The sequence below is a fragment of the Chiroxiphia lanceolata genome, chromosome 9, assembly GCF_009829145.1.
Source record: "Chiroxiphia lanceolata isolate bChiLan1 chromosome 9, bChiLan1.pri, whole genome shotgun sequence".
Lineage (NCBI taxonomy): Eukaryota > Metazoa > Chordata > Aves > Passeriformes > Pipridae > Chiroxiphia > Chiroxiphia lanceolata.
Window position 1 is genome coordinate 7690082 of NC_045645.1, and position 25240 is coordinate 7715321.

The 25240-nt window shown below is 40.5% G+C and overlaps 1 protein-coding gene across 8 annotated transcripts in view; it reads left to right on the forward strand.

The window, feature by feature from the left end:
* Positions 1-25240, forward strand: part of ELAVL4 (ELAV like RNA binding protein 4) — an 82630-nt gene that overhangs the window by 7620 nt on the left and 49770 nt on the right. The window contains exons 1-2 of one of the 8 annotated variants that reach the window (XM_032696489.1): positions 13392-13681; positions 13964-14108. The exons of 1 other annotated variant lie outside the window; for it this stretch is intronic. Coding sequence is in view for 5 of the 7 variants with exons in the window: in XM_032696484.1 (XP_032552375.1) it covers positions 9877-9993 (117 nt within the window). In the remaining 2 variants the exon portion in view is untranslated. Of the gene's footprint in view, positions 1-9312; positions 9553-9839; positions 9994-12003; positions 12026-12782; positions 12913-13390; positions 13682-13963; positions 14109-25240 lie in introns of those variants that run through there. 6 more of the 8 variants (XM_032696485.1, XM_032696484.1, XM_032696483.1 and 3 more) reach the window with 6 other exon arrangements.

The window sequence follows — 25240 nt, forward strand, 5'->3', positions numbered from 1 at the left end:
CCAAATTTCCCACTTCACCAGTGGGACCTTAGGAGGAAGAGAAGTTGCTGCTTCACATTTGCCACAGCTGGCAAAGTGACTCGAGAGGTGAGAAACTTCCTTTCCAGCCCAGCTATCTTCCTGTGGCAGCAGTGAAGACAGAAACCAATGCCAAATTTCCCTCCTCTTGTCCTCTGCTGGTATGTGGGGGAAGATATTAAGGTCAGCCCCAGGCTCCGTGTGCTGTGACAGTGTAGGTTGTTCCCTTTACACAGATGGTCTGGCTAATGAGTACATTGCTGAGCAGAGTTCTGAATCAGGGTTATTAACACCCAGCACTAACTACCCTTTATGGAACCACGTAGTTAAATCATCTATAATACTAGGATGCTCCATGTGGTACTGAGACACACTTTCTGGATTTGTGTGCCTCTCAGTGCATCTAACCAGTCTTGCACTACAAATGTCTGACTGACAAAAATCCCAGCCCTATACTTGAGAGATGCATTGCTGGAGATTACAACTGGAGCTATGCACCCTCTTGTCTGTCTCCATTCACTTTCTTAGAATCTCAAAGGCCGGAGTTTTCCCCTCTGTGCCCCAGCCCTGAGCTTAAATGGAGCACCTGGACCAGGGTGCTGGTGGAGGCTGCAGGTGGGACCCGTCAGGACACTCAGCCCTGGGAGCACACCTGGCAGTGGCCGGGGCTTCCTCCTTGCTTGACTCCATGAATCTCATGCTGCTCCTTGCAGGTCACTCTACTGGAAACCTGTTTGAAATTTTGCCAGGTTGTGTTGCTTTTCGTAGTGTTTAACAACACGTTTGGGATCCTCTTGTGGTATGGGAATGTCATCGGCTGATGTGCCTTTTTTTTTTTTTTGTCCTTCCTGTTAAACCTGCCAGCTCTGATGCTCAGCAGTTGCCCTTTCACAGAATGGTGAGGCTGAGCTAGTGGACAGGATAGGAAAGTGCTGAGGAGGAAATTTGGTACCCTACAGCATCTGACCTGTTCATCTTAATCTGAATCTTACAAAAGCAGTCTCTTGTGTAGGAGTTGAGTTGTTTGTTTTTTTTTTTCTGGATTCTTAAATAGCTGAATAAAGTAAAGCCTCTATTAAGCTTGATTGCAGTGTTTTTTAAAGTGATTTCGATCTGGGTCTTGTGGAAGCATTTGGAGCAAGATTTTACTGTATACACTTATATGTTGGTTTTTTCCCAACATTCATTTTTAGTATCTGGTCTTATTTTGGTTTGTGTAGTTGATGTGACTGCATCTGTGAGATTTTTTTTTTTTCCTTCATTCATTACTTAAAAGCTTATGAAATGTGCAATAGCATCTAGTTCTGACAGATTTTTTTTTTTAATAAATTACTGTTATGATCCTAATGATACAGAAGGAAAGGCTGGCTCTGCTTTCCACATGGAACAGCAAGTGATGAAATTTCAGGGAGTTCATTAGTGGAGGAAATCCTGTATCTGTCAGCAACATGTGCAGAGCTGCAGATTTTATCATGGCAGTGTTCATAGTCTGGGGCTGTGGGTGCAGGCCATGTGCATGGGAGGCTCTTGATGATGATGATGATGACTGGAGTCTTGAACATATTAAGGCCTGACTGATGCCAGTGGAGAGAGGAAGCAAAACTTCTGTGTGTGCAAAGTAATCTGAGTTGCTGAGGAGTGTTCTCTCTGCTGGTAGGAGTTTCCTAAGCATGAAAATCTTTGTGCCTGTATGGCAGTTGAGAAGTGACAAAGACAGGAATAGATAAATCCATGTAATCATCCTCCAGCCTGGGATAGTCTCCTAACCAGCTGAAGAGGGTGGCTTCCTGAACAGATGATGGCACCTAAATAATTGGCCTCATTCTCAGTGTTGACAGTCTTCCCCTTACCAGTGAGGTCAGTGGGAGTAATTGGTTAATGGCTTCATTGTGTCTTAAATTTACATGGCACCATTAACCCAAAAGGTCAGGAGCTGAAATTTCCACTACCAAACCACAGAATTTTATGGTGTGCACCTATGCTGTCCTGATATTTTGATGGAAAGCAAAAGGTTCTGGAAATAGTCTAGAGGAAAAAACCAGTACAGACATGCTGTAGGGGTTTTTGCAGTTTGTTGCCGGTGGCTGAAATTCTCTTTGTAAAATGTTCCACAGCATCACTGATACCTACCACAGCAGAATAAAATCTAATCCTTTATTTGACACCTTTTAAAAAAGTAAATGTTTTTTTTTTTTCTCACTAGGTGTAGGTTGGCTATCTGTGCTCTCCTGGAACATTTTAAGTGAGATTTTTTTACTTGAGAAGTGTTCCTCTAGGCATTGGGGCTATGGAAAATGTTAAAAACAGAGGGTTGTTCTATATATTAGGTGAGTTTAAAGTTCTTTCATTGTACGATGTCAGAAGAACAATTAAGTTTTATCTGAGCAGAGCAGGGTGTCCCTAGATGCAGGTTACAGCGCATCCAGTGATACTATTAAAAGAAAGATCATTTGTTGTTGCATTGGGGAATCCTTAGAAAACATCAGGAAAACTGCCTGGAAGAATATAAATGCATTCAAGCAATGGAGTGAAATATTCTTAAACTACACAGTGATGGCCTATAGCTGGATAGGTTTTGAGTAGCTGTTTTGATGTGATTGTTGCTTTTCCCAACAGTCATAAATTGGACATACTAGAACCCTTTTTTCTTAAGCCTTAGCTGTTTGGAGGTCCAGAATCAAAGCTTCTGTTATGTGTGAGCATCTATCCAAGAGTTCATGAAATAAAGCCTGCTGGGTTTTTTCTTTTGGTAAGTTGCTTTACATGCTTCCAGAGATGTTAGGCTTTTTCCATGTACAGGCCAACACAGGATTTGCTTTGTGTAGCTGTCATGGTGCACTGAGTGTTGGCCTTGTCTGGGTCTGTGATCTGGGTCCTGGGTGGTCTGAAATTTGCCTTGCTTGAATTGCTGTTCACTTAAGTCTGTACATGTACTTCTGACCAGTTATGCTCTGTTATATCAAGGATTGCAAAGAGACCCCAGGGTTGCTGAAGTTTGGGTAAATGTGCAGCTAGGTGGGTATCAACTGAAGACCACCTGCCTTCATCACCTGGTAAACCCATGGTGAGATTGGTCTGACTCCTTAATGCATAGCCAGTGAAGTCAAGAGCAGGATTTATCAGAGCTTTGTAGAGCAGGACAGATGGATTATGCCTTGGAAGTGACCATTGCCCAGAATTGCTTGTACAAAGGGGGGTTGGAGAGCCTTGCTCCTAGATGGTGTGTGACCTTAGGTGAGGTAAACTCATCTGCTGGTAGAGGCCATCCTCTCACAGCTCTGCTCCATGGACTGGAGAAAGCAAAAGCAGCCTGGTTGCTGCCTCACCTCTTTTACCTTCCTGTTGAATTAAAAGTCAGTCTGAAGTAGTGAAGAAAACATATCACCTGTGGCTGTGGAAGAGGTGGTTGAGTGCAGAAGTGAAGTCATTCTTGGTTGCCAGCCTGCCACCTTCTCCAACTGGGCTGCACAGATACCTTGAAACCCAAGTATTGCTAAATAATTGTAACCAAAGTTATTTAGCCCTAAACAATTTTTATAGCTACTAGCATATTTTTAATGCTTTTTTTAAAAAAAAAAAGTACTAAAAATACCCATTGTTCATCTGCCCTACTTGAAAGGAAGCTAAAAGTCATCTGCTAAGGTATTCTGACACTTGGCAAAGAGGAGTTTAAAGAAACTATAAGTGCACATAATCTGTGGAAATTGGGTAGGAATCCTGATTCCAAGACATGAGCCTCATGAACTGCAGAGGACAAGAGGAGCCACAGCTGATTTTTTTTTTTTTTTGGTTGCCTTTCTTTAGCCCCTTCCTTTTGTCTGTCAGTATGAGCAGTTAAGTGTCAGCATTGGTCCTTTCTTAAACACTGCATTAGCTCTGGTTCTTATACCTGTTCATTTATTTTACCTTTGGTTTCCTTATTGTTAAAAAAATTGTCATTTCTGTAATCTAAGTTATACACTAAAGACTTGTGTGATCCACGTTCATAAGGGAGCTGTTTATCCCTGAGTTTTGGATACCTTGTTCAGGCAACTTACTTAATCCTTATTTGTTGAGGGGCAAAATAAAACAGATGCACACAGGAAGCTTCTTGGAAATCTTGGCACTTGTGCATACAGGTGTAAGCTTTGCAGCATGAGGTAAGCTTGGTTTGTGTACTAAAGCCATTTTAAACTTTATATTCTCCTTTTGAGCATCCTTGATTTGGGAATAGGTTGCATGAAAGGGTTGACCCAGATGTGATTGTGAGTTTTTTTATTTTTTTTTATGTTTAAAATTGTAATACTTATTTACATTCTGCCTACTGTTATTTAATACTATATGTAAGTGCCAACTGTTCTAACAAGAAGTAATTGGGACAATTAATAGCTCTTGACACTTTTTATTCTCTTTATTCTCTTTTGTCTCTTCTCTGGTTCTGCATCCTTCCTGTGTAATTGCAACTTGCAGGAGATATAACCCCTCTGCACACTGCTCACAGGTCTCCTTTGATTCCTCCTGTACCTCTCTTCTGATCCAGCCACCTTGCACTCTTCCCAGATCTTTCTGATCACTGTCTCAAATCTTGGAAACATCAGCACATTAATCCCCTTTCAGGTTTTTATCTTTGTTCTTGTTATTGATATTATTTGGCCTGAGTACAAGGTATATTGCACACTGTATTACGGATGGGTTTAAAGCAAATCCATCAACTGTTCTAAAATTAGGCAATGCTGGTTGAAAGACCCTGTTCACATTTTTTATGAGGGTTTTTGTGCTTATACATAAGCACATTAAAAATGGCTGAACTCATGTAAATCTCCCTGGTAAGTCTGGAGTTCTTCAGTGTCTAGGTCCTTTCATTATTTACAAGTAAATACATTTTAAAAATGCAGTCATAAATCTTTGAAAACATCTTCATTTGTGCTCAGCTGAAACTTTGCTAACTCTATTATACAAAATAGACAGCAATGTAGAAATGTTTTTACTCTCCCTGTAGGTAGGATTGAATCCTGCTTGTAGTGATAGGAAAGCAAGCTGTAGGTTTAGAATGTCTGTTGAATACAAGTTTTAATGTCTCTGAATTTAAAAGGAAGAAAACAATCAGGGGACTGAAAGCACTGGAATCTATATTCCTTAACCAAAAGTAAAAGAACTGGGAAAGAGGGGAAAGGATTACTGGCATTATTGCTGTGTTAACATGTTTACCTACAATAAATGCTGCCTTTTGCTTTTCAGTCTTGCAACCCTGACAGTGGGTTCTTTAAAATGTATTGAAAATTGGCCAGGCAAGACATACTGTGACTGAGTGGATGCTCTGTGTTGCAAAGAATTAGTTAGGAGTTGGGAGAGGAGTGTAGAGCCAAGGACATGCTGGGAAGGTGCTGAATCATCTTCTCCAAATCTTTCTTGCACTGTAGCAGAGATCCTGGCCCACTTCCCTGCTTGGCCTGTACCCTCACAGTCCCAGAAAGCCTTTGTTGAGGTTATTCACTGGCACCCATGCACACCTAAATCTGTGTGGGTGCCCTGCTTTCAGTTCTGAAATTGAGGATGTGATGCCTATCACTGAGACTTCTCTTGCCATCAGAGCTATTTACATCTATTCATTTTGTTACCTCTGTGCTCTGGTGTGCCCCGGAGAGTTTTGTTCCAGTCTCCCAGCGTTCAAACATAAGTATCCACAGTGGGATTTGCAAATACACACATCTTCGGAAAATTGGCGTGTGATACTTAGAGCAGCTATGCAGCATCCAAATTACACATCTCATAAGGCATGAAAAAGAAAGTGGGCAAGCAACATTAAATAGCATATTTGTGCAAAAGCAGCTGAAGTGTGATTTCTGTAGGAACTGTGACTACTTGCCGAAGCTTTGTGCCTCTAAATTCCTCATTTAGAGTTGTAAGTATATAAGGAAGGGTTTCTGTCTTGTTCTGCATCTAATGTCTAGCTCTTTAAGGAGCTAGATCTCTAACTACCCTGGATTTTTTTTTTCTTTCTTTTCTGAGCACAGATCAAAAAGGTGATAGTTTTTCCAGGTAGGTCTGTGGCATATTTCATGTCCCCAGCATCACGAGGAGTCTCATTGCACCACACAGTACGTTGCATCAGCAGCAGAGCTTGTGCAGCTTGTCGGTGGGTTCCACAGCAGGGGCAGAACAGGAGGCAGGGACAGGTTCCTGCGTTTCTGGAGGATCATCAGATAAAAGCTCCAAACCATGTCAGTCACCTTTTTCCCCCTACTGTTTTCTCAGAAATGGTATATTTCTTTTCTGTGGCTAGTGTTCAGTTATCATGACTTACATATTTTGCAGTGAAACCTTAAAAATTGGATTCTTCCTCAAATATATGAATTCACTACCCCTTAAGAACAGTTGCCTGAAGAACATTCTCAGTGTCGTGCAATGTTACAGTCTCAATCACCCCCTCCTGCTTGATTTCCACAGGGCAGTTGGTGGTAGGGTGTTTTGTTTTGCTTGATTGTGTTTTCAATTACTCAGCAGCTAAACAAATTATGTATATATACAGTTGATTGTAAGCCGTTCAAGTAACAGTGGAAAAAAGCCTTGCTGTACAGGTAAATAACCTGTTTAGCCATTGTTTTTCCCTCTATCCCCCAGTCTATCCCATCCCCTGCAGACATGAAGAGCAAAGAGCAGTCTGCTTCACTGAGCTGTTTTGTAGGTTTTTTTTGTTTCTGTTCTTTCCTGAAGTCTGGCTTTGGGTTAGGTGCCATGAACAATTCAGCATTGGCTTTTCCACCTGAGTTTGTGACTTTCAGCATCACTGAATTGCGTGTTTTAGCTTTTCAGTTTCTTGTAATTTCATGGGTGGTTTTAAAATAATTTTTCTTCTCTCTGTACATTTATAAGGGGTTTGCACCCCTTCGTGTTCCCTTTGTCTTCTGTTGCTCTTTTTTAGTTAGTCATACAGCTAATTTGCATGGGGTTATAGGTGATGGAGAACATTTTAAATCATTATGAGAACTGCTGACGGACTGTGTGAGCTCAGTGTTGTTAAAGATAGTGTTGATGTGGTATCGTGAACTGGAGGCTGTTTCCGCAGAGGTTCTTGAATTACTGCATAAGACAAACCCAGCCCGTTGTCTTTATTAAATCATTTTGTACTTAAGATCCATCTCTTGCTCTCACGTGCATCTCCTTGGTTCCTCAAACACCTGCACCCTCCCATCTGTCAAACAACAAAATACTCTTTGATCAGAATGAAGTATTAACTTTATGATAGGAATGTCTTGGAAAAGAGTAACACTATTCTAGGGGCAAATTTCTCCAGAAGAGCAGAAAATGAGGTGATGGAAAATGCCAGGTTGTAGTTGGCAGGCAGCAGCATTTAAATGGTTTGCTATAATCATATTAGGATAGAATTAAATTCTTTATTTTGTACTGCTGTGGAATAGGACTGTTACTGATCATTTTCTCCTCCCTCTTGCTTTGATTAGTGTGAAAACTCGAGCAGCAAAAATTACAGGAGTTCTGCAGCAGTGCACTGAGAAAGTGGTGTGAGGAGATCTGAGTTGGAGTGTTGTGTCCTTGCACATGAGAGCTCTGGTGCTTCCCTAATAGACTGAAAATGAGACCACTGCTGCTTTATAAGAGGTCTGTTCCAACCACATTGCTCTACAGCTTGGCAGATGGTGGCATGTGAATGGTTTCATATTGATTGGATGGATTTGCCTCAGGGTAAGAGGAGTGTGGGTCCTTAAAGATGCACTTCTAGATTATTTTTTTTTCTTTTTATTTGAAAAAAAAAAAACAACAACAAAAATGTGTATTTATAAAACATTTCTTTTTACATCAGAGGAGTGTGTGGTAATCAAAGCACTGAAGTTACCTGGAAATAAAAAGTCCTTAAATAGATTATCACAAAGACCGAAAAGCCAAGAATACTTATTTACTAAATGATTACGTTCTTACATTAGAAGAAAGTGACACTTTTAATTAGTGTTCAAGGCATATGGTGAATGAGAAAATAAGCTTATTTCATGCAAACAGAAATCGATGCAAATAACCTTTGTCATATAAAAAGGGATGACTTGAAACTCAATACATATTCAAGAAGGTTAAGTCATTACTGCATCACTTTAATATTAGTTAAAGGCCAGCAAAGAAAATCACTACTCTGCATATACTTACTCAACATGGGTTGCTATAAATGAAAGAAATAGGTAATGGCACTTTGTAGGTGGTAAAGTCCTTGTCCATCTAATGCATTTATTCTTCAACCTCAGTAAATATCCTTTTGGAATCTGCCTTAGCACAGGTAGTTGCCAGAGATGCCTTATATCTCCAGCAGTTCATCCCAACTGGTAAAGACATTTCGTGATGCTCTTTGTTTATTGTTCTCACACCTCTGCTTTGTGCTTTCAGTCTTGTAAATGTTGTTTGTAAATCCTTCGGTAGGAAACGACTTTTCAAATGTGTTTGTACAGCACCTCACCTGAAGATCCCAATCTCATTCAAGCCTCTGGATGTTGCTGTAGAGCGTTGAGTGAATTCATATTTTTTATAGTATGGAAGTATTTCTTGAGGTATTTGACCTTAAATGAAGTGGGGGAAAAATACTTAATTATCTTGCAGACATGATGGAATAGGGACAGTTTGATACCTTGGGAGACAGATGCTTTAGAAAACTGGATCCTTTCCATGTATTTTGGTCTTGTGCTCTGATGTGTGCAACAGTGGTTCCATAAATGAATTTAAGCCAGAGTAAGTCATGCCAGTATCTTATCAAGTTGTCTCCAATTTGCTTGAAGGTATAGTTCATATTTTCTAACAAATTGTACCCTCGTGTGAATTATTTACATGCTGAATTTTGTGTTTCCATGGAAGAACACTATTGTGCTTGAACTTAATGCTGATATTGTTTCTTCTGCAGTATAGACCGCTTCTATGGGTGTGCTTTCCCTTTTAATTGCACTTTGTTCTCAGAACTGATTGGATTTTATCACTTAGTTCATTTTTGCTGAATGAAAAGCTCCTGTATAAATTAAGGTCCCTTTAAAAAAAAAAAAATCTGTGTTAAAAGTTAAGTGATGTTAGTGGGTTGTGTGTGGGCTCGCTTCTGGGGAGGAAAGGGCGTAAAACAGTGACAATTTTTTTTCCCCTACTGCTTGGTAAGTGTAGGGGGCATTTACACTGTATATCACAACCAGCAGCTATTCCAAGAAAAATCTTTAAGATGGTTACTTGAATTTGTGTACACTGCCCACCTGGTGGTTATGGAGTGAACTGTTACTTTAAAGAATAGTTTAAACAACAGCCATGTTTGGGGCAGGCTAATCTTGCAAAGAGAGCAGTACATATAACAGGAGTCTACAGTGTGATAAGGGGAAAATTCAGCTCACTGACTAGATGTTTTAATGTGCGAACTCTAGGGAAATAACATATTGACTATTCTGTTGTGCGCAAGAAAATTGAAGAACCCTTTGCAGACAGAGGGCTTGCAAAGGATTCTTTCTGTTTCTCTTAACCAAAATCTGTGGCAAGATGTTTGAAATCAGCAGGACGCTTAATGCTGCTTTGTTAAATAATGAGGTAATATTTTGTCACTTTTTCTGGGCAGCATCTGGTTTTTTTCTCCTTTTTCTTGTGTTTGTGAATGATCCAGTTTAATCTTATGAAAGTAAGATTTATTTTTTTTTTTTTAAAAATCATTCTTCAATTTATTATTTTTTTCCTTTTGATGCTTTTGGAGAATTGGGTTGTCTTTTATTTGCGGTTTCAATCGGCTGCTGTTGCCTAGGACATTATGCCACGTAAGGCTTCTAAACTGCACAGAGTAGGTAGTTATTAACGCTGAATTGGCTTCTGGTATAGTCCATCTGGGCTCTGTATGAGAGAGCTTGCTAGCGGCTACTGATGCTAAGATACCCGCAACCTTTGGGATGTATGCGTGGTGGAGAGGGGCTCAGTGATATGAGATCACTTCTTTTAAGGGAAACTGTCATTAATGAGTCAAGAAACTGCTCATTTATGGTAAGGAGAGGGAGGGGGGGCTGGGAAACAACCCTGTGATTTCATTTTGATATTGGATTAGCTGTTTAAGACAAGTTTCTTTTTGTGGGGATGGAAGATTGCACTAAAAATATGCTTTGCTCAGGGGCTTGCTGGCTGATGCTGGAGAGACTGTGTAGAGAATCTGATGCTTTACAAATGTCACCACCGTGATGCGGTGGTCAGTCCCTTACCCTGAAAGATAAATGGTACTATTGGAAACACGAGAGTAAGGTTGACTTTTTCAACAATAGGATTCTGCCTTTGTCTTTACAGAGAGAGGCCTCTGAGGATGTTTGAGCATTTGTTTTAGTGTTTCTCGGAAAGGCTGCGTGTGTGGGGTGCTTTTTGGGGAAGTGGTCAGTGTGCACAGTACCTGGATTTATAGACGGATAAGATAGCTAATTTTTCAGAGGAGCAGCGTGCGATTATTGTTTCAGAAAAATGGCTGAATCTTTTGATATGCATAACGAATTTATAGTAACAAAGTAGGCTGAAGTTGAAAAGACTTAAAAATAATTTCTGGATGCCTTCTTTGGTGTTATTAACCCCTGAAGAGACCTTAAGTAAAAAATTTGCATTACAAATCTAACTTTAATATTTGATGTATATTTGCACAAGAATGTATGGTAATATACTAGCTGTGTAGCATTTTGATGCCTGTGTGTTCAGTCTATAGGTCATCTAATTGGAGTTGGGAAATGTATCTTACGGGCTAGTTTAATCTATACTAGTTTTTACCAAGCTACAAATGTGCTCAGAAGGATCCGTGGTGAGAGAAATCCTCTGCAGCCTTTTACATTGTTCATGTTTTAATTGAATTCAGTGCTCATTCCACAAATAGATTGTGTGATGTTTTTTAAATGTGATTTTTCTCTTTGCTTGGTCTGTGTATAGCTAGATTTTATGAGCTTTACTATATTTCATATGTTTTATTGGTGTGTTTAGTCTCTGTGTGTTTGAGCGTGTCTATGGTTTAAAGAAATTTAAAATCTAGTGAATGTCAATTCAGAGCTTAGCAGTTTGGAAAGCATATTTATACTTAAAAAAAAAAAGGAACTTTTGGAACAATGATGATTTGATTACATATTTTGAAAGTGGTTTTGGTGATTTGTAGTCAGGTTTTCTTTCTCTAGGAAAGAGCTAAGTGTGCTTATAATGTGGCCCATCCCAGCTTTCTCAGTTTTCAGCTCTTAGGTTTAGTATCATTGCAAGCGTTTTAAAATTTTTTTTTAAAAAACGTATTTAGTTGATGAAATGAATGTGTGGGTGGTAAAATGAAATGATCCTGCATATGTTAATAAAGTAATAACTCAGTTGCTTTGGTTGAGATGAACATAAATTCAAGGTCTGTTGCAATTACAGGGTGCCATGCCTTGTTACTTTGGACTAAACATGCTTTAGGAAAATAACTCTCAAGGAGGAGAAAGAAATGAATGTGCCCTAACTTGAGAATTTTTAATAAACTTGCTGTGGTCAGAAACGGGTGAAATATTGCTGTTTGGAAGTGAAGTTTTGTTAGTTCGTCAGTGGCAGCAAGCGGAGGATTAATGAGTGTGCATTGTTAAGTTAAGCACGTTTCTCTAAGGCTGGGGAAAAGAAATTCTTTTAAATGCCCAAAGTTCGCCGTCATTTTATTTCCTGTAGAGCTGAAAAATAACGAAGTGAGGTGGCAAAATAATTCTGAAATACTACTGTCGTTCAGGGGGAGCACCCTGGTAAATACATGTCTGTTGTGCCTTAGACAGTGTCAAGTGGCAGCAACATCAAATCCACTCCTTTAAAAATACATATTTTTAAAAACCTCACTGGGCGGAAGGAAGGGAGAGATGGGTTGATTATTAAAATCAATAGTACCTGAAAATAAATGCAGCTTTAAATGCACGTCAAAGTGCTTTTGTTGTGCCTTTAAGCCTAGAGGCAGATCATTAAATATGCATTTCTCCGGAAAGCAACTGTCGAAAAAGATAAGGTGGTTAAAATACGCCGGACCTGGGAGCGGGGCGCGCAGGAGGTAAGGAGATGTAGGCACTGGAGCATGGCCGAGGTACGGCACCAGGGGTGGGGAGAGGGGGAATAACACACACATACACACCAAAAAAAAAAAAAAAATTAAAAAAAATTATAAAAAATACGGAGCTGCGTGTTGTTTCTTCAACCGGGGGCCTTAATTACTAGACACAAGCAGCAGTTCAGAAATCTGGTCTCTGTTGTTGTAGAGGTCACCGCATCATTAACATTGTCAATCTGGCAGCGGCTAATTTCAATAGCACCTGATGTCGCAACGCCCCCCCCCCCCCCGCTCTCCCTCCCCTCCCCTTCCCTCGCCACCCCTCGCCACCCTCCCCTCACGGCGCGGGCCAATCAGCGCGCGGCGCCGCTGACAGATGGCCCCATAAATGGCGGTAAAGGGGCGCCGCCGGCCGCCAGTCGCAGCAGGGCCCGCGCCGCTCCGCGCGCTCCGCTCCGCGCGTCCCGCCCCGCGCCGCTCCGCGCTCCGCCCGCCGCCGGCGCCGCCGCCCCGCCGCTGCACCACACTGAGACCGCGACAACACAGACCTAACCTTTATCACCATTATTATTATTATTTATTATTATTATTACTATTAATTCTCGCCGCACAAACGTCTTAGCCACCGTGCTGCTTTTTTTTTTTTTTCCCTTCCCTTTTTTTTTTTTGGTTTTGTTGTTTTGGTGTGGTTTTTTTTTTTTTGTGGATCTCTTTAATAACAACAGCAACAAAAAAAAATTCGAAAGAAATAATAATAATAATAAAAAAAATTAATCTCCCTGAAAAACCTTTATAGCAAGCAAAAAAAAAAAAAGCAAACCAAAACCAAACCGTTTAGAAGAGTTGAAGCCTTTCAAGACACCCAGTATTTGCCATTAAGAATGGTTATGGTAGGTATTAGTAGATTTAAAATCTGATTGTAGCGGGTTTATATAGAGGTAGATGTAGAAGCTAACATACAGATTTTCCCCGAATCTGCATCATTCTCAGTCTGTGTTTTCCCATGAATTTAGTTTTCTTCTACTGATCTGTTTGTACATGATCTCTCCCTTTCCCCCCCCTCCCTTTCTCTCTCCCCCTCTCTCTCGCTCTCTCTCTTTCATATTTAATGTCTGCGTATCCTTTAATAAAGGATGTACTTTGTCATTTTAAGGTAATTGCGATTTCTCTCAGAATAAAGAAAAAAGCTCATTTCTAATGCAAGGCTGGTATGTGGCTAACTGAAATGCAAAAGGAAGAAGAGGCTTTTTTTTAAGGGGGGGAGTTAATTTCCTCATTGACATTTTGGAGATACAAATGCAGAGCAAAATCCTGGGGGGGGGGGGGGGGTGTTAAATAAAAAGCCTCGAGATTGGTAATTTTCTTTTTGGTGGACTGCGCAATAGGTATGGTAATTTTAAAAGAGGGTGATTTATATGAGCTTCAGTAAATGCTGCATATTGTATTTCAAAGAGTTTCCTGTCGTGACCTCATAAAAAGAGGAGGAGGCTTGTATGTGTTGCAGTGCCTAGTATATGTCGATTTTGTTGCATCGTTGGGCAGCAGCGCTGTAAGAAGGAATGTCAGCTTTTACATAACGCTCTTTTTGCTTTTGACTCTGTGAGGGGCTGTAAGGGTCCATCTTTGTGATCACAGATGGAGTGGAATGGCTTGAAAATGGTAAGTGAACGGGGAGAGCCTGCTCATGGGGTTTTGTCTCGTTTCTCGTGTGCCTCGCGAATTTCTTTTGTTCAGGGCGGCGGACCGTGAGTCATAAAACAAAATTAGAGAACCTTGTTTGGGTTTTTTTTGATTTTTTGGGTTTTTTAATTTTTTTTTTATTGTGGGATATGTCTGCCTCTGCGTGTGTGTGTGTGTGTGTGCATATGTATCTGTACATCCATTTAATGTCTCTAACTGCGATGGCACTTCACAGCGTTTCCATTGAACGTTGCGTTTCAGTTGAGCGCGGATGGTCTCTGCTGACAGTCACGGTGTCATGGTACCGCGTGTGCCTGGCGGATCGGGCGGCCGATGATGCCTTTTAATCTCCGTTCCTATTACACCAGCCTTAAATACAAACCTAATAATCGCCTCCGAAATTCAGGTATCGCGTTTCCCATGGAGCCGGTGCTGTCGAGGATGGATGGGTGGATGGATGGATGGATGGATGGATGGAAGGAAGGGTGTGTTTTTTTTGTGTCGGGGTGGGGGCTGGGGGGGGTTGGTCGGTGGGGGGAAGAGCCGTGTTGTTTTGTGCTTTTTTAAAATGCCGGGAGAAGTCAAAGCCATTTATGTGAAAAATAGTATTTCTATTTTTAGACCATATTCTCCTGGCGGAGGAGCCCGGACGTGCTCGTCTCGTCCCCTCTTTTGTGCTTTTCCTTACAGATTGTGCAAAATGGCATGATCAGACACACACAACTGCGGGGACCGGGGCTGGGGGCTGGGGCCGCCCGCACAATACCCGGCCCTCCTGCCAGCCCCGGGATGGGGGGGCGGCGGGGACCCCCCCTTCCCCCTTAATTTAACGTTTTGCAGACTTTTGCCGCGGATATTTATTATAACCGGGGAAACAAAGCGACGGTCTTTTCCCATTCTTACAGGATTGTCTTTGTCTAGCTGCTTGTTTTGATGGGTGTAAAACAAATAAGATTAGACTGAGCAGCCGAACTGAAAGCGATAGCTGGGAGGAAAAGCCAATGAAAGGTTGCCGGGGAAACGAGCATAGGGGAAGCTGAGTGGGGGAGCAGGTGGCAATCATGTGGGAATACTGCAAACAGTGTAAAAAAAAAAATCTAAAAAAAAAAAGAAGCAGGGGCTACCTCGATTATCTCTGCTGTTCTTTGTGGCAGTCACAACTTTAATTATTCTTTATAAATAGGTGTTAATTACATTTCTGGCTCAGGCTTACAGTGATTTCTAGAAATCTGGTTTTAAGCATCTGTTCTTTCTCCTCTGCAAAAGAGGGTTATCTTTCTTTTTTTTTTTTTTCCTTCCCCCTCCCTGCTGTGAAATTGTACGTGCAAAAAATTGCAAGGAATCCTGTGAGGCAGTATAAAAAAAAAATGTAAATTATATTGAATGAAGTTGACAGAGGTATAATAGTGAACTCCCACAGCTGATAGCTTCTGCAAATCATTTCTTAGAATTTTCCAGCAAATGTCCCTATGAGAACAGTAGGTAGAATGAATTTACCCTAAGCAGTGATTTTGTGTTAAGTGATATTGGTATTTTTACAAAATCAGATGGTTATATGGCAGAATAATCAGTTCAGGGGAGTTCACCATATCTTAGGGTTTATGCGCTGAGTGGAATTTACGGAAATAACGATATTATTCTTTTCTTCGTCTCCAGCCCCACCTTTAGCCACGGTCTTATTATATATTTGCTGGAGCAACATCCACTTCCAGTGTCAGGCTCCTTGTTGGCAACTCTACTTTTTAAACCACAGTTGAATATTTTGCTAGTTGTGATGGTCTCTTAATTGTAGTGGCAAACAATAATGGGAAATAGCTGGTGGTGCTAGAAGTGTTGAAAAAGCGTAGTAGACTAGTAAGTGATAGACGGTAGCGTAAAAGATGTAAAAATGTGGTCGCCCAGAAAATGCTTATCTATCACACATCAGGAGGCATAAGAGAAGCAAAGCAAGAATATAGAACATGCCTTTTCTTGCTGTCTTGGGATTTTCAGATATTTTTACTTTATTCCTTTCTCAGGTGCAGGGTTGCTTTGAATGCAAATTCAAGAAGGAATGGTAGTGCTTAGTTTAAATATGAATAAAAAATGTGATTCCCCCTAATAACTTGCTTTGTTTTAAGTATTGCTTTTGCTGCAGTCCTTTCTGTGAAAAAGTGATTGAACAGCCCTCTGAAAACTACACTGCTTTACAATGTAGAGGGGCGAAAAAATCTTGAGGGTGTGTGTGCGTGTGTAAAATTCCGTATTTTACAGTCTGTGCATGTGCAGAGATGCATTCTGACATGCACTGTAGTTGTATGTGAGAGTAAAATAATTTTTCTTCTGTCCAAAACAGAGATACTGTGTTCTAAATCTGTTAACTTAGTCATGACAATAAATAAGGGTGCCTTTTATTATACACAGCTGCATTGTTTGTTTTAAGAGTCATCAGCTAGTAGTTACATTTTCATTTTCTGTTCAATTTGGTGTTTCTACAAAGATTTAAAAATAATGTAATCCTTGTTTTATGGTGCACGTGTTCCTGCTCCGATCTTCCTCTTTTCTTTGTTTTAAGATTATATTAATGAATACAGCCTGCATGTACATAGTGACATTTTCTTTCTGTGCGTAAAAGATGGCATTGTAAGTCATCCTATAGAAAAATAGCTATTAAGTTAGTGAAACAGAATTAAAATTGCTACTAATATTAAAAGATTAAAGTGTAAATCCTCCTTCTGTTAAGACAACAAGGTGGGGAAAATGTAGTTGTCTTTAGATGTAACATTTTCTTTTTTTTTTTTTTTTTTAATTGTCTTGGTGAACTACTGGTCAGAAAGGAAGAAATCTTACAATTGGGTATTGATGCAATGTGAATACCAGCCATCAGTTTTTAAATCCTGTCCCCATGTACTCTACTTATCAAGTTCTCATGTTAGATACAGGGATGCCTTTCCACTGGTGACTGGCTTGGTTGCCTTCTTTGCTTTCTGCCTCTTTATTAATTTTACCTTTTTGAGCTCTCTCAAACTGAACACGAGCTGTTGTGACAAAGGATGGTTACAATGAACTGGAAGGGGTATACTTAAAAATCCCATTTGAATGGGTTTGGAATAGTCTTCATCATGTTTATTTGGTCCTGTTAAATATTGTGACTAATGAAAGAAAATCCGGTTGCATTAATCTTACTTATATTTAACGCATTAATTTTTTTGAAATACCTTCTAGGTTTCAGGGAATTTTTTCTCCTCAACCTTCCTACTTGGTATGCTGGGAGTGTACTAATTAAATGCAGGTTATTTTCTGTGTGTAATTGTCATACTGTTGGTACATAACCTAGAGCCACTCCACATCCCGAGGTTTTTCAAAAGAAATAAGGTATGATTGCATCCCATGTTCTAGCAGGGGAGTTTTTTGTCTTCTGTGGGAACTTGCACTTTGAAAATAATTTCAGCAAACACCCCAGGCAAGAAATAGGCAGTGGCAGAGAATATTAGAGGAAGAGAGATGCAGATAACTTGACAAATCCACTTGTCTGTTTTGGCAGTCTGTGTCCACTAGACACCTCATTTACATGACCGGACACATTAAAATATACATTTGTTTGTCCGTGGGACAGCTAACTGGATACACTCTGATGCACTGGCAAATACTGCAATGCAGTATTTTTTCAATGTCATTGGGGTTTTGGGGGAGAAGTGGGCGCACACAGGCTTTTTGCAAGTGAGGTGATGTTAAAAGCCATGGTACCTCTGTAAGGGATAGGCCAGATTTTGCAAAATTTCTTTATGTGTGATGGAAAGTCACCCCTCCCCCTTGCACTCCTCTCCCTCTCTTAGTCTTTCTCTTTTTCTTTCCAAGTAGGATGGAGGGAAGAGATGGGTAGACATGTATTTGTATGTGTGTGTGTTCATGCATGTGTATCTTCCCTTCTCACTTGAATGGGTGTTAAGGAAAATGCTGGGATTTGGATGAGAAGGGAAAGAGCATTTGTGTAATGTAATGCTTTCCAGTTGTTTCTGTAAATGTCCAGTTACCAGCAGTGTAGGACTTAAAGCAACTTTAAAAGCAAGGGGCATTTTTAATTTTCTAAAGAATTTGGAAAGAGGATGGTAACATTCCAATTCAACAAGTACAATAGATTTAATACTAATAAAAATATTGTTTAAAGGGTACATGTACCTTGCCTTACCTTTTAAGTATGTTTAACCATTTGAGTTAATGTAAAGTGAAGATGTTGTAGAAACAGATACTCAGAGACCGCTTGCTTGCTTTTTCCCCTCAAATGATCAATCTTCACTTTCTAAAATACTGGAATATTTTAGGTGCAGGGGGCTTTTGTAGGTCACTAGCTTTACAGCAAGAAGAAGAAAGGAGGGAGAAAAGGTCTCAATGTGTCAGAGGCAGTAATTGTCTAAAATTAGCCATCTAGAAAAGGCAGGAAAGACTTGGAGGAAAGAAGGAGGCACTAATATGTGAAACAGCACTGTGCTAGTCGGGGAGATAATGAGTGATAAATCTGAACTGGTGCAGTGGTGTGATGCCCATTAATTTCTCAGAACCTTGACTTTGCAGGTTTGTTACTCTGTTGTTCACACCTTTAATTATAACTAGTTTTGGATGATAGCTTAGGGCACTGAAGACGAGACCTTTTGTTTGTTGTTTACCGATTTAAGTATTCAGAGAGTTTGCAATAGTGTTGGAACATCAGTGTTAGAAATTAAATACTTTTAGATGAGATTATAATAAGAATGCAAGTAGTTCTTGCATCTACCTAACATTGCTTTATTTGTAGCATTTTCATTGCTTGCATAAATTCATTAGATTTTAGCTCAGTGGTATTTGGTTGATTTTTGTTTTCTGTCACTATAATCTGTTTTCCCTAATGGTTTTGGAGCTCCTGATGCATTATTGCTTCTTTAGGGCCCCAAAAATTAGGGAGGAAGCTGAGAGTCCATCCTACCTATTGTTCTGCCCTTGACAGTGTCTTACATGAGGACTTTCACCTCAGTGGCTAAGAAAATCTGTACAAGTCAGGAAATGCTGAGAACCAGTTAGGAATCGATAATTAAATGGGAAGGACAGAACATTAAGAAAAGAATTAATTAAAACAAAGGATAGTTAAACCTTTGTGTGTCCTCTCTGAAAATGGTACAGTTGCACAGCAAAATACAAACCTGGCTTTGACAATATTTAGAGGCGTGATGTATATAAAGTGCTGTAGTACGCCTTTGTTGCTAAGGCACGCGCAGTTGCGTCAGCAATGCTGTTGTGATGGGAAATTATTTGTCCTTGAATTCTGGGGGGGGGGGGGAAGCGTTCTTTATTTTAATATTTTAAAATTAAACTTCTTTAATTGCTATAAAAATTCTTATACGTTACCGTTGGTATTTTTCCCAGTCTGGAGACGTGCGCCGGTCTTTTTCGGGATCGGGGCGGGTAGTATGTGTGGTGGCTTTGGAGCGTTGAGAACTCTTGGAGGTAAAGGCGATGTGATAATGTATGTTTGTCTCAAAACAGACACAAATGACTATGGGAGGTGGCTCTCACTTGCGGTGCTTCGAGAAGGTTCCACGCATAAATGCGTCTGGCCACGTAAGTGATTTTCGGTGTTGGCAGAGGGCAGCAATGCCCCTGGAGCCTCTCCAGTAGCACAAGTCCTTCAGGTCCAGCCGCTCTGCTGCGTGCCTGGGTGTGTTCACCGAGCCGTGGAAGGAAAACCAAACCTCTCCCTCTGGTTTTCGCTTCCCAAGGGGCGTTTGGTTGAGAAGGTCCCATCTGACCATCCATGTAGAGACCAAAAAGATTTCTGCTGGAGCAGGTAACTGCACTGTGCTTGGGCCCTACCTGTTGGCTTGTAATTGCATGTGCGCTTGTTTGGAGTAGCTGGTTTGTCTTCCCGAGCACTGAGAAGTATTTTCTCCCAGGTTGAGTGCTGTTGAAAAGCTTTTGTGGGGACATAAGGGATGAAGGAAGCTTGTCCTTCTTCCTTTTCCTCCCCTTAAGAAGCTCTCCTTGAGTTCTGGAAAACTAGCAAAGACAGAAATACTTACAATTAATAATTTAAGGTAGATCTGTCTCCTCTTGTAAGGTTATGTCTAATTGCCCAGCAAGGATGTGGGATTTCAGGAACTGACTCTGCTCCCTGACTCTTCTGCTGCAGGTCAGGGCAGTTGCCAGAAGTCTGAGTTCCTCTGCTACCATTAAAAGCAAAACTGATATTTGTGACTTTGAGAATTATTGTTGCTAGACTGAACTTCGTTGAAAGGTTTGACATTTGTTTAACACATGGATTAATTTAGACCTTTGATGTCTATGATGTGTTTAAGTCAACCTGTTTATAGTTGTTCTGGTTTGAGAGGGTCATAAAAAAACATGGGCGAAATACTAACAAAGCTTTTTAATCAGTCGAGTGCTAATCTGGGGAGGAGGCCATGCCTTTTCTCAGTCCTCTTCAGCTGACATGTAGACTCCCGTAGTCATCAGCTGTCTGATTTTAGATAATATATAAAATTCATGACTCAATGGCATGAAATATCCCATGTTGAAGTCACTACCCCGTGGTGGAGTGTTAACACATTTTGCTTTTGAGATCAGAGGTATTTGGGGGTATTTGGCTTTTTTACCTGCTTGAAAGGTTTAAAAAATGTGACTGTTAATTGCAGTGCTTGTATTAATCTTCTGTTGGTCCTCCTCGATCTTGGAATGGTGGTCAGTGACCTTGCTGAACTATGTGCAGAAGAATTTGTTGGGCGAAGATTATTTCTGTAGAGCAGAAGGTACAGTCACGACACTGTAGAAGTAATAATGCACGTAAATAAATGCTTCTTAAGTAAAAATAGTTCTAATATCATTCCCCGTTTATCTTTGTTCCAAATGAAGTTACTGGCAGTAGATGAGTAGGGGGAAGTTGATTTTTAGCAGAAAGCGTGAATGCTGGAAATTCTTCCTAATATGTGTGTGCCAGCTATACTGTGACAATGTTGCTGTCGATTCCCTTCCTGTGAGAGCAGCTGTTCAGGGAATTAAACTCTTTGCTTGATGCAGAGAGTCCTGAAAAATTCAGTGTGCGGCTACGGTGGTGGCTGTGGCCATTTTTAGTGTGCCCGTTGATGGGAACTATCTCCATGATCTAGCACAGTAGCATATTGTTCTTTAGACTAACTGGGCCAGGACAAAATTATCATTCTGTATTTCGTGTGCTCTGTGAGAGATTCCGGAGAGCACTTCAGAATTTGACATTGTGTTTGATAATTTATAGAGCACAGTTTATATTTAACTGTAGACACGCTAATCCAGGGGAAAAGAGTAGTGTATTTTTAGAATCCTCTTTTTATTGTCTGTGCTTGTCATCACCCAGCTACTGAAAGAAGCGTTAACAAATGTAGATGCTCACTGGGATAGACATTTGTTGAGTTTAATTTTCATTATTAGTCTTTGCTAAATGCAAAAGTGAATGTTATTTGTGTGATGGTCTTTGTGATGATGGAGGAGCTTTGCAGCCACACGTAGCTGTTGTGGCCGCTGGAGGAGCCACGTTCTCCTCCAGCATTTCAGTGCCAGGCTGGACCAGGACACCTGGACTGAATGACTCTGGTCAGGGTGCTTACTAGTTTTAATAATGACAGTGTCATTTCTGTTTGAGGTGAAACACATGGGTGGAGTGGATCCAGCTCTAAGTTTAAAGAGTCTGCCTGTGGCTCCTGAGCGTTCTTGAGGAAAGCCTGGGCAGTAGAAAGGACAGTAGCTTGGTTGGTTTGACTTTAATACTCAGGCTGTTCTTATGTGTTTAAGCTCTTAAGACGTTTCTGCCTGTTAATCTGTTAATGCTGCCATACTCCCAGCTGCCTTTTGACATCTAAGCAGAATGTACTGTGTGGGGTTTGAGTCAGGGCAGCTGGGGTGGCCTGGGTACCTCCCTGTCCCTAAGCACCTGTACCTGTACCCTCAGCCTGAGCAGGGGCTGAGCTCGGCAGGGCTCCTGTTTGATGCTTGAGCAGAATGATGTTTTAACCACGAGTTTATCCATGAGGTCTGCTCACCTTTTTAAGAGGAGTTTTGATTATTTTTTTTTTTTTAATTTCTTCATGTTCAGGGGATGTTTGTTCATTTGAATAAGAATTTGGTGAATTTGAATATCTCGTTTGGAAGTTTTAGGAGGCGTCTTAGTAATTGGAATAAGGAGGGTGTTTGGTTTGGCCTGTGGCATGTTTCTCTTCCTTAGTACAGAGATTGTTTGTCTAGGATAAACCATTATGATCTGTGTTAGCCTGACCTGTGACAGGTATGTGCATATGTACTTGATATTTTGTCCTCTATTGATGAATAATACATTGTTAATCTATGGATAGAAGGTCTTTGAGGTTAGCATAGATGCTCTTTGAGGTTAGCATAGATGCTTTCATGCCTGAGATAGTTTTAATGCACTCTATGGGATAAATATCTCACTAATACTTAAATTCAAACAAACATACTCTTATTTGAGCCATTTTGTAGCTATTTGTTTTGTGAGACCATCAGAGTAAACAGCTGCCTTTTCTTACTAGAAAGTAATTTCTGATTATTTTTCCACCAGAAATTTGTCAAGTCCTCAACTGCTATTGCCTGTTCATTACCTTTAAGATGGTGATGGCTGTATTCCTTCCAGTAATTCATTGTAACTTTGTCTACTGTAGATATGTTACAGAAGCAAGAAGGTCTATATTTCGTGGAAAGTGCGTTTCCATAAGCAATATTAGTGTGGTACAGGGCTGTAGACTAACAGGCGAATGGTAGAAAAGATGTAAATTTATTTCTTATTAATAATATGGCTAAGTTTTAAGAGAAATACACTGTTGGTTTGCAGCAAGCAAACATTTCTAATGATAGAGATAGGACTTAGCTGAACATCACAGTTTCTATTTTGGGGTCTATCTCACTGAGACCTGCAAGCAGCAGTATCCATAGAGATGCTGTTGCCAGCAGTCGAGATGTACACATGTTGATTAGTGTTTCCTAATTGCGTTTACCAGTGTGTCTTCATTAAGGTCCTGTTGAGGACAGAGCCTTAAAACATCTTGAATGGGGCATGTGTTTTGCAAAGCCATCCATTCCTGCCTAATGTAAGCCTGTCTTTGCATGAAAAATACATGGGCAACATTTTCACAAGAGCTTATGGCTTAGGAGCTGAAATCCTATCGCAGTGAACATTAATGAATCTTAAATCGCTTAAGGGCTTCTGAAAATTGTAGCTTTTTGTTTCTAGAACTTCAGTAGAAATAACAGCAGTGGGGGGTTGGATGTTCCTAGGCTTCACGGAGAGCCTGTGCTGTCCTTGCTTTGCTTTGCCTTCTGGTAAGTAGATGTTTTTAGGTTTTGCTATGGCTTGTAATACAGCGTTCACTGTCTGAACTCTCGGGGTTGCAAATGATTCTAGGTTATTTTCTTAAAGGGAAAAAACATAAAGTGGAATTGTGACAGGTCTACAGCAACTGAAGACTTGCAGCTGTCTGCTTCTTACATGAAGATGTACGTACCCGTGGGAATCTGTGCGTCAGTACACAGTGCAACATGCATATTCCCAAGTCAGTAATATAATTCAGTTACAGATTAGCAATATATAACTCAGTAATATAGTCACTAAACCAAACAAGTAAGTAGTGATTAGGAAACAAAACAAGCTAAAAATAAAATGCAGAAAGTAACCAGAAATGTAAAAATACTTTCTCAATTTCCTTTGCTTTCATTTCAGTGTATTTTTAGGCTGTATGTCCTTTAGACTGAGGATCTATCTTAAATGTTGATCTCTGCCATGCTCTTGTCTTGTTTTCTAGTATCTATGCTTTTGAGACCCTCTTCAATCTTTTAGGGTTTGCCTCATGTACTTAATGCTTTTGGTGTATCTTTTATCACCCTGTTAGCACAGATTTTAAATATGGTTTTTTTAGTCACCATCTCTTTTTCAAGAGGGACAGTGCAGTCACTGGGAGACCTCTTGCCTCTGATATCTCCCTAATAAACTGCAGTCTGTGGAGAAAGAGGATGTTTTCATCAAATTTTGGCTTGGAGCATCAATCAAAGAAAGATCTTTTTACTGAGACTGTTTTTTCAGACTCCTTTAGCCTTTGTATGTATCTTGAGAGAACAAGTAGTAGCCTTGGTGAAAAGCCAGGAGGGAATAAGAAGCAATCCAGAATCATGAAATAAATAAAATAAAGCCCTTGTAAAAGTTTAGGTGCAGACTTGCCTGGTATGAATTTGGCAGAAGTAGAAGAGTGATTGAAGAGGAAATAAATGTTCCTTCAGAACTTAGAGCCTGACCACGTTGCCTTTATTCCAGTTCAGAAGTAGTGCAGACCTCTGCGCAGAGGCGGCTGGTGACCCCCAGAGATGCAGGTGGGCAGGAGCCTTTGATGACTGTGTCCCAATACAGAAGTAGGACATCTCCCTGTCACCAGCCTTTGTTGTGGCCTGTGGATGCAAGGGCTTTTAAGGGTTTTTAACCTGAGCTATTTGGGTAACCCATCTAACAGACAGGACACATCTATTTTTCTCTCCGGGTGTTTTTGATGATGGCTTTCTCCAAAACTCTGCTCCAGAGCAGTGTTTGAATGCTGTGAAATCAAGGCTGTGTTCTCCCATATCTTCCTATGTAAATCATGTTTGATGGCAGAAATGATAACAAGCACATTCTGATAAAACCATTCTAAATAAAGAAGGGGGTAGCTGGCTGGCATTTTGGAAGTCAGTTTGTGGTAGTGAGAAAATGACCTTGACACAGGGGCAGCAGCAAACTTCTGTGTCCATAACCTATTCTAGTTTTCCTCACCATTTCACTAGTGCTGTTGCTGTAGACTTTGATAAGGTATTTGGAGTACACCTAAAAACAGAGCCAAACACCTCTGAGGTTTCCAATGGGCATAGTTTCTCCACAGTCTTTGCAAGAGGCGAGGAACCTGGAAACAGCAGTGGAAAGGGAAGCCCAGTAGAAATTCATAAAGAACCTCAAAGTCTCTGAGTTCAGGTAATACATAAGACAGTTACAACTGTATTCTGCTTCCAGAAGAGCAGAATTGTTGTCCTTACAGATGTGCTGTGCAGCGCTTTGCCGTGCTTCCCAGAAGTCATTGTGCATGGAATCATTGTCCATGCATCTGCTCTCCAGTCCTATTTGTTTCCTCTGTGCCTTACGGAGTGCAGAGCTGTATGTATAATTGTAGTTCTCCTCCTCCAGTTTCTTAGCCCCAGAGCAGCTGTAGGAAGAGTAAAAAAACCATACGAAGTGTGTGATATGGTGCCTTTGTTCCTACCTATGTGGTTATTGAATGTGTAGTTCCATGAGGGGTTTCCTCTACTGCTCAGTTAGTAGTTACTGATGTTGAAATAGTTGTGACTTATTTTGGTGTCTCCTTTTTCTCCCCACTCATTCCCTTTTTGTCCTCGAAATCAAGTGCAAAACTGTAGAGTCTGTACTTCATGGGAACAGAAGACATTTATCTGAAACTCTCTCAAAGAAAATGTGATTTGGTGCATCATTACACCAAATCTTTTTGAGTAAGTTATTAGGAGTTCTGTAGAGGACCT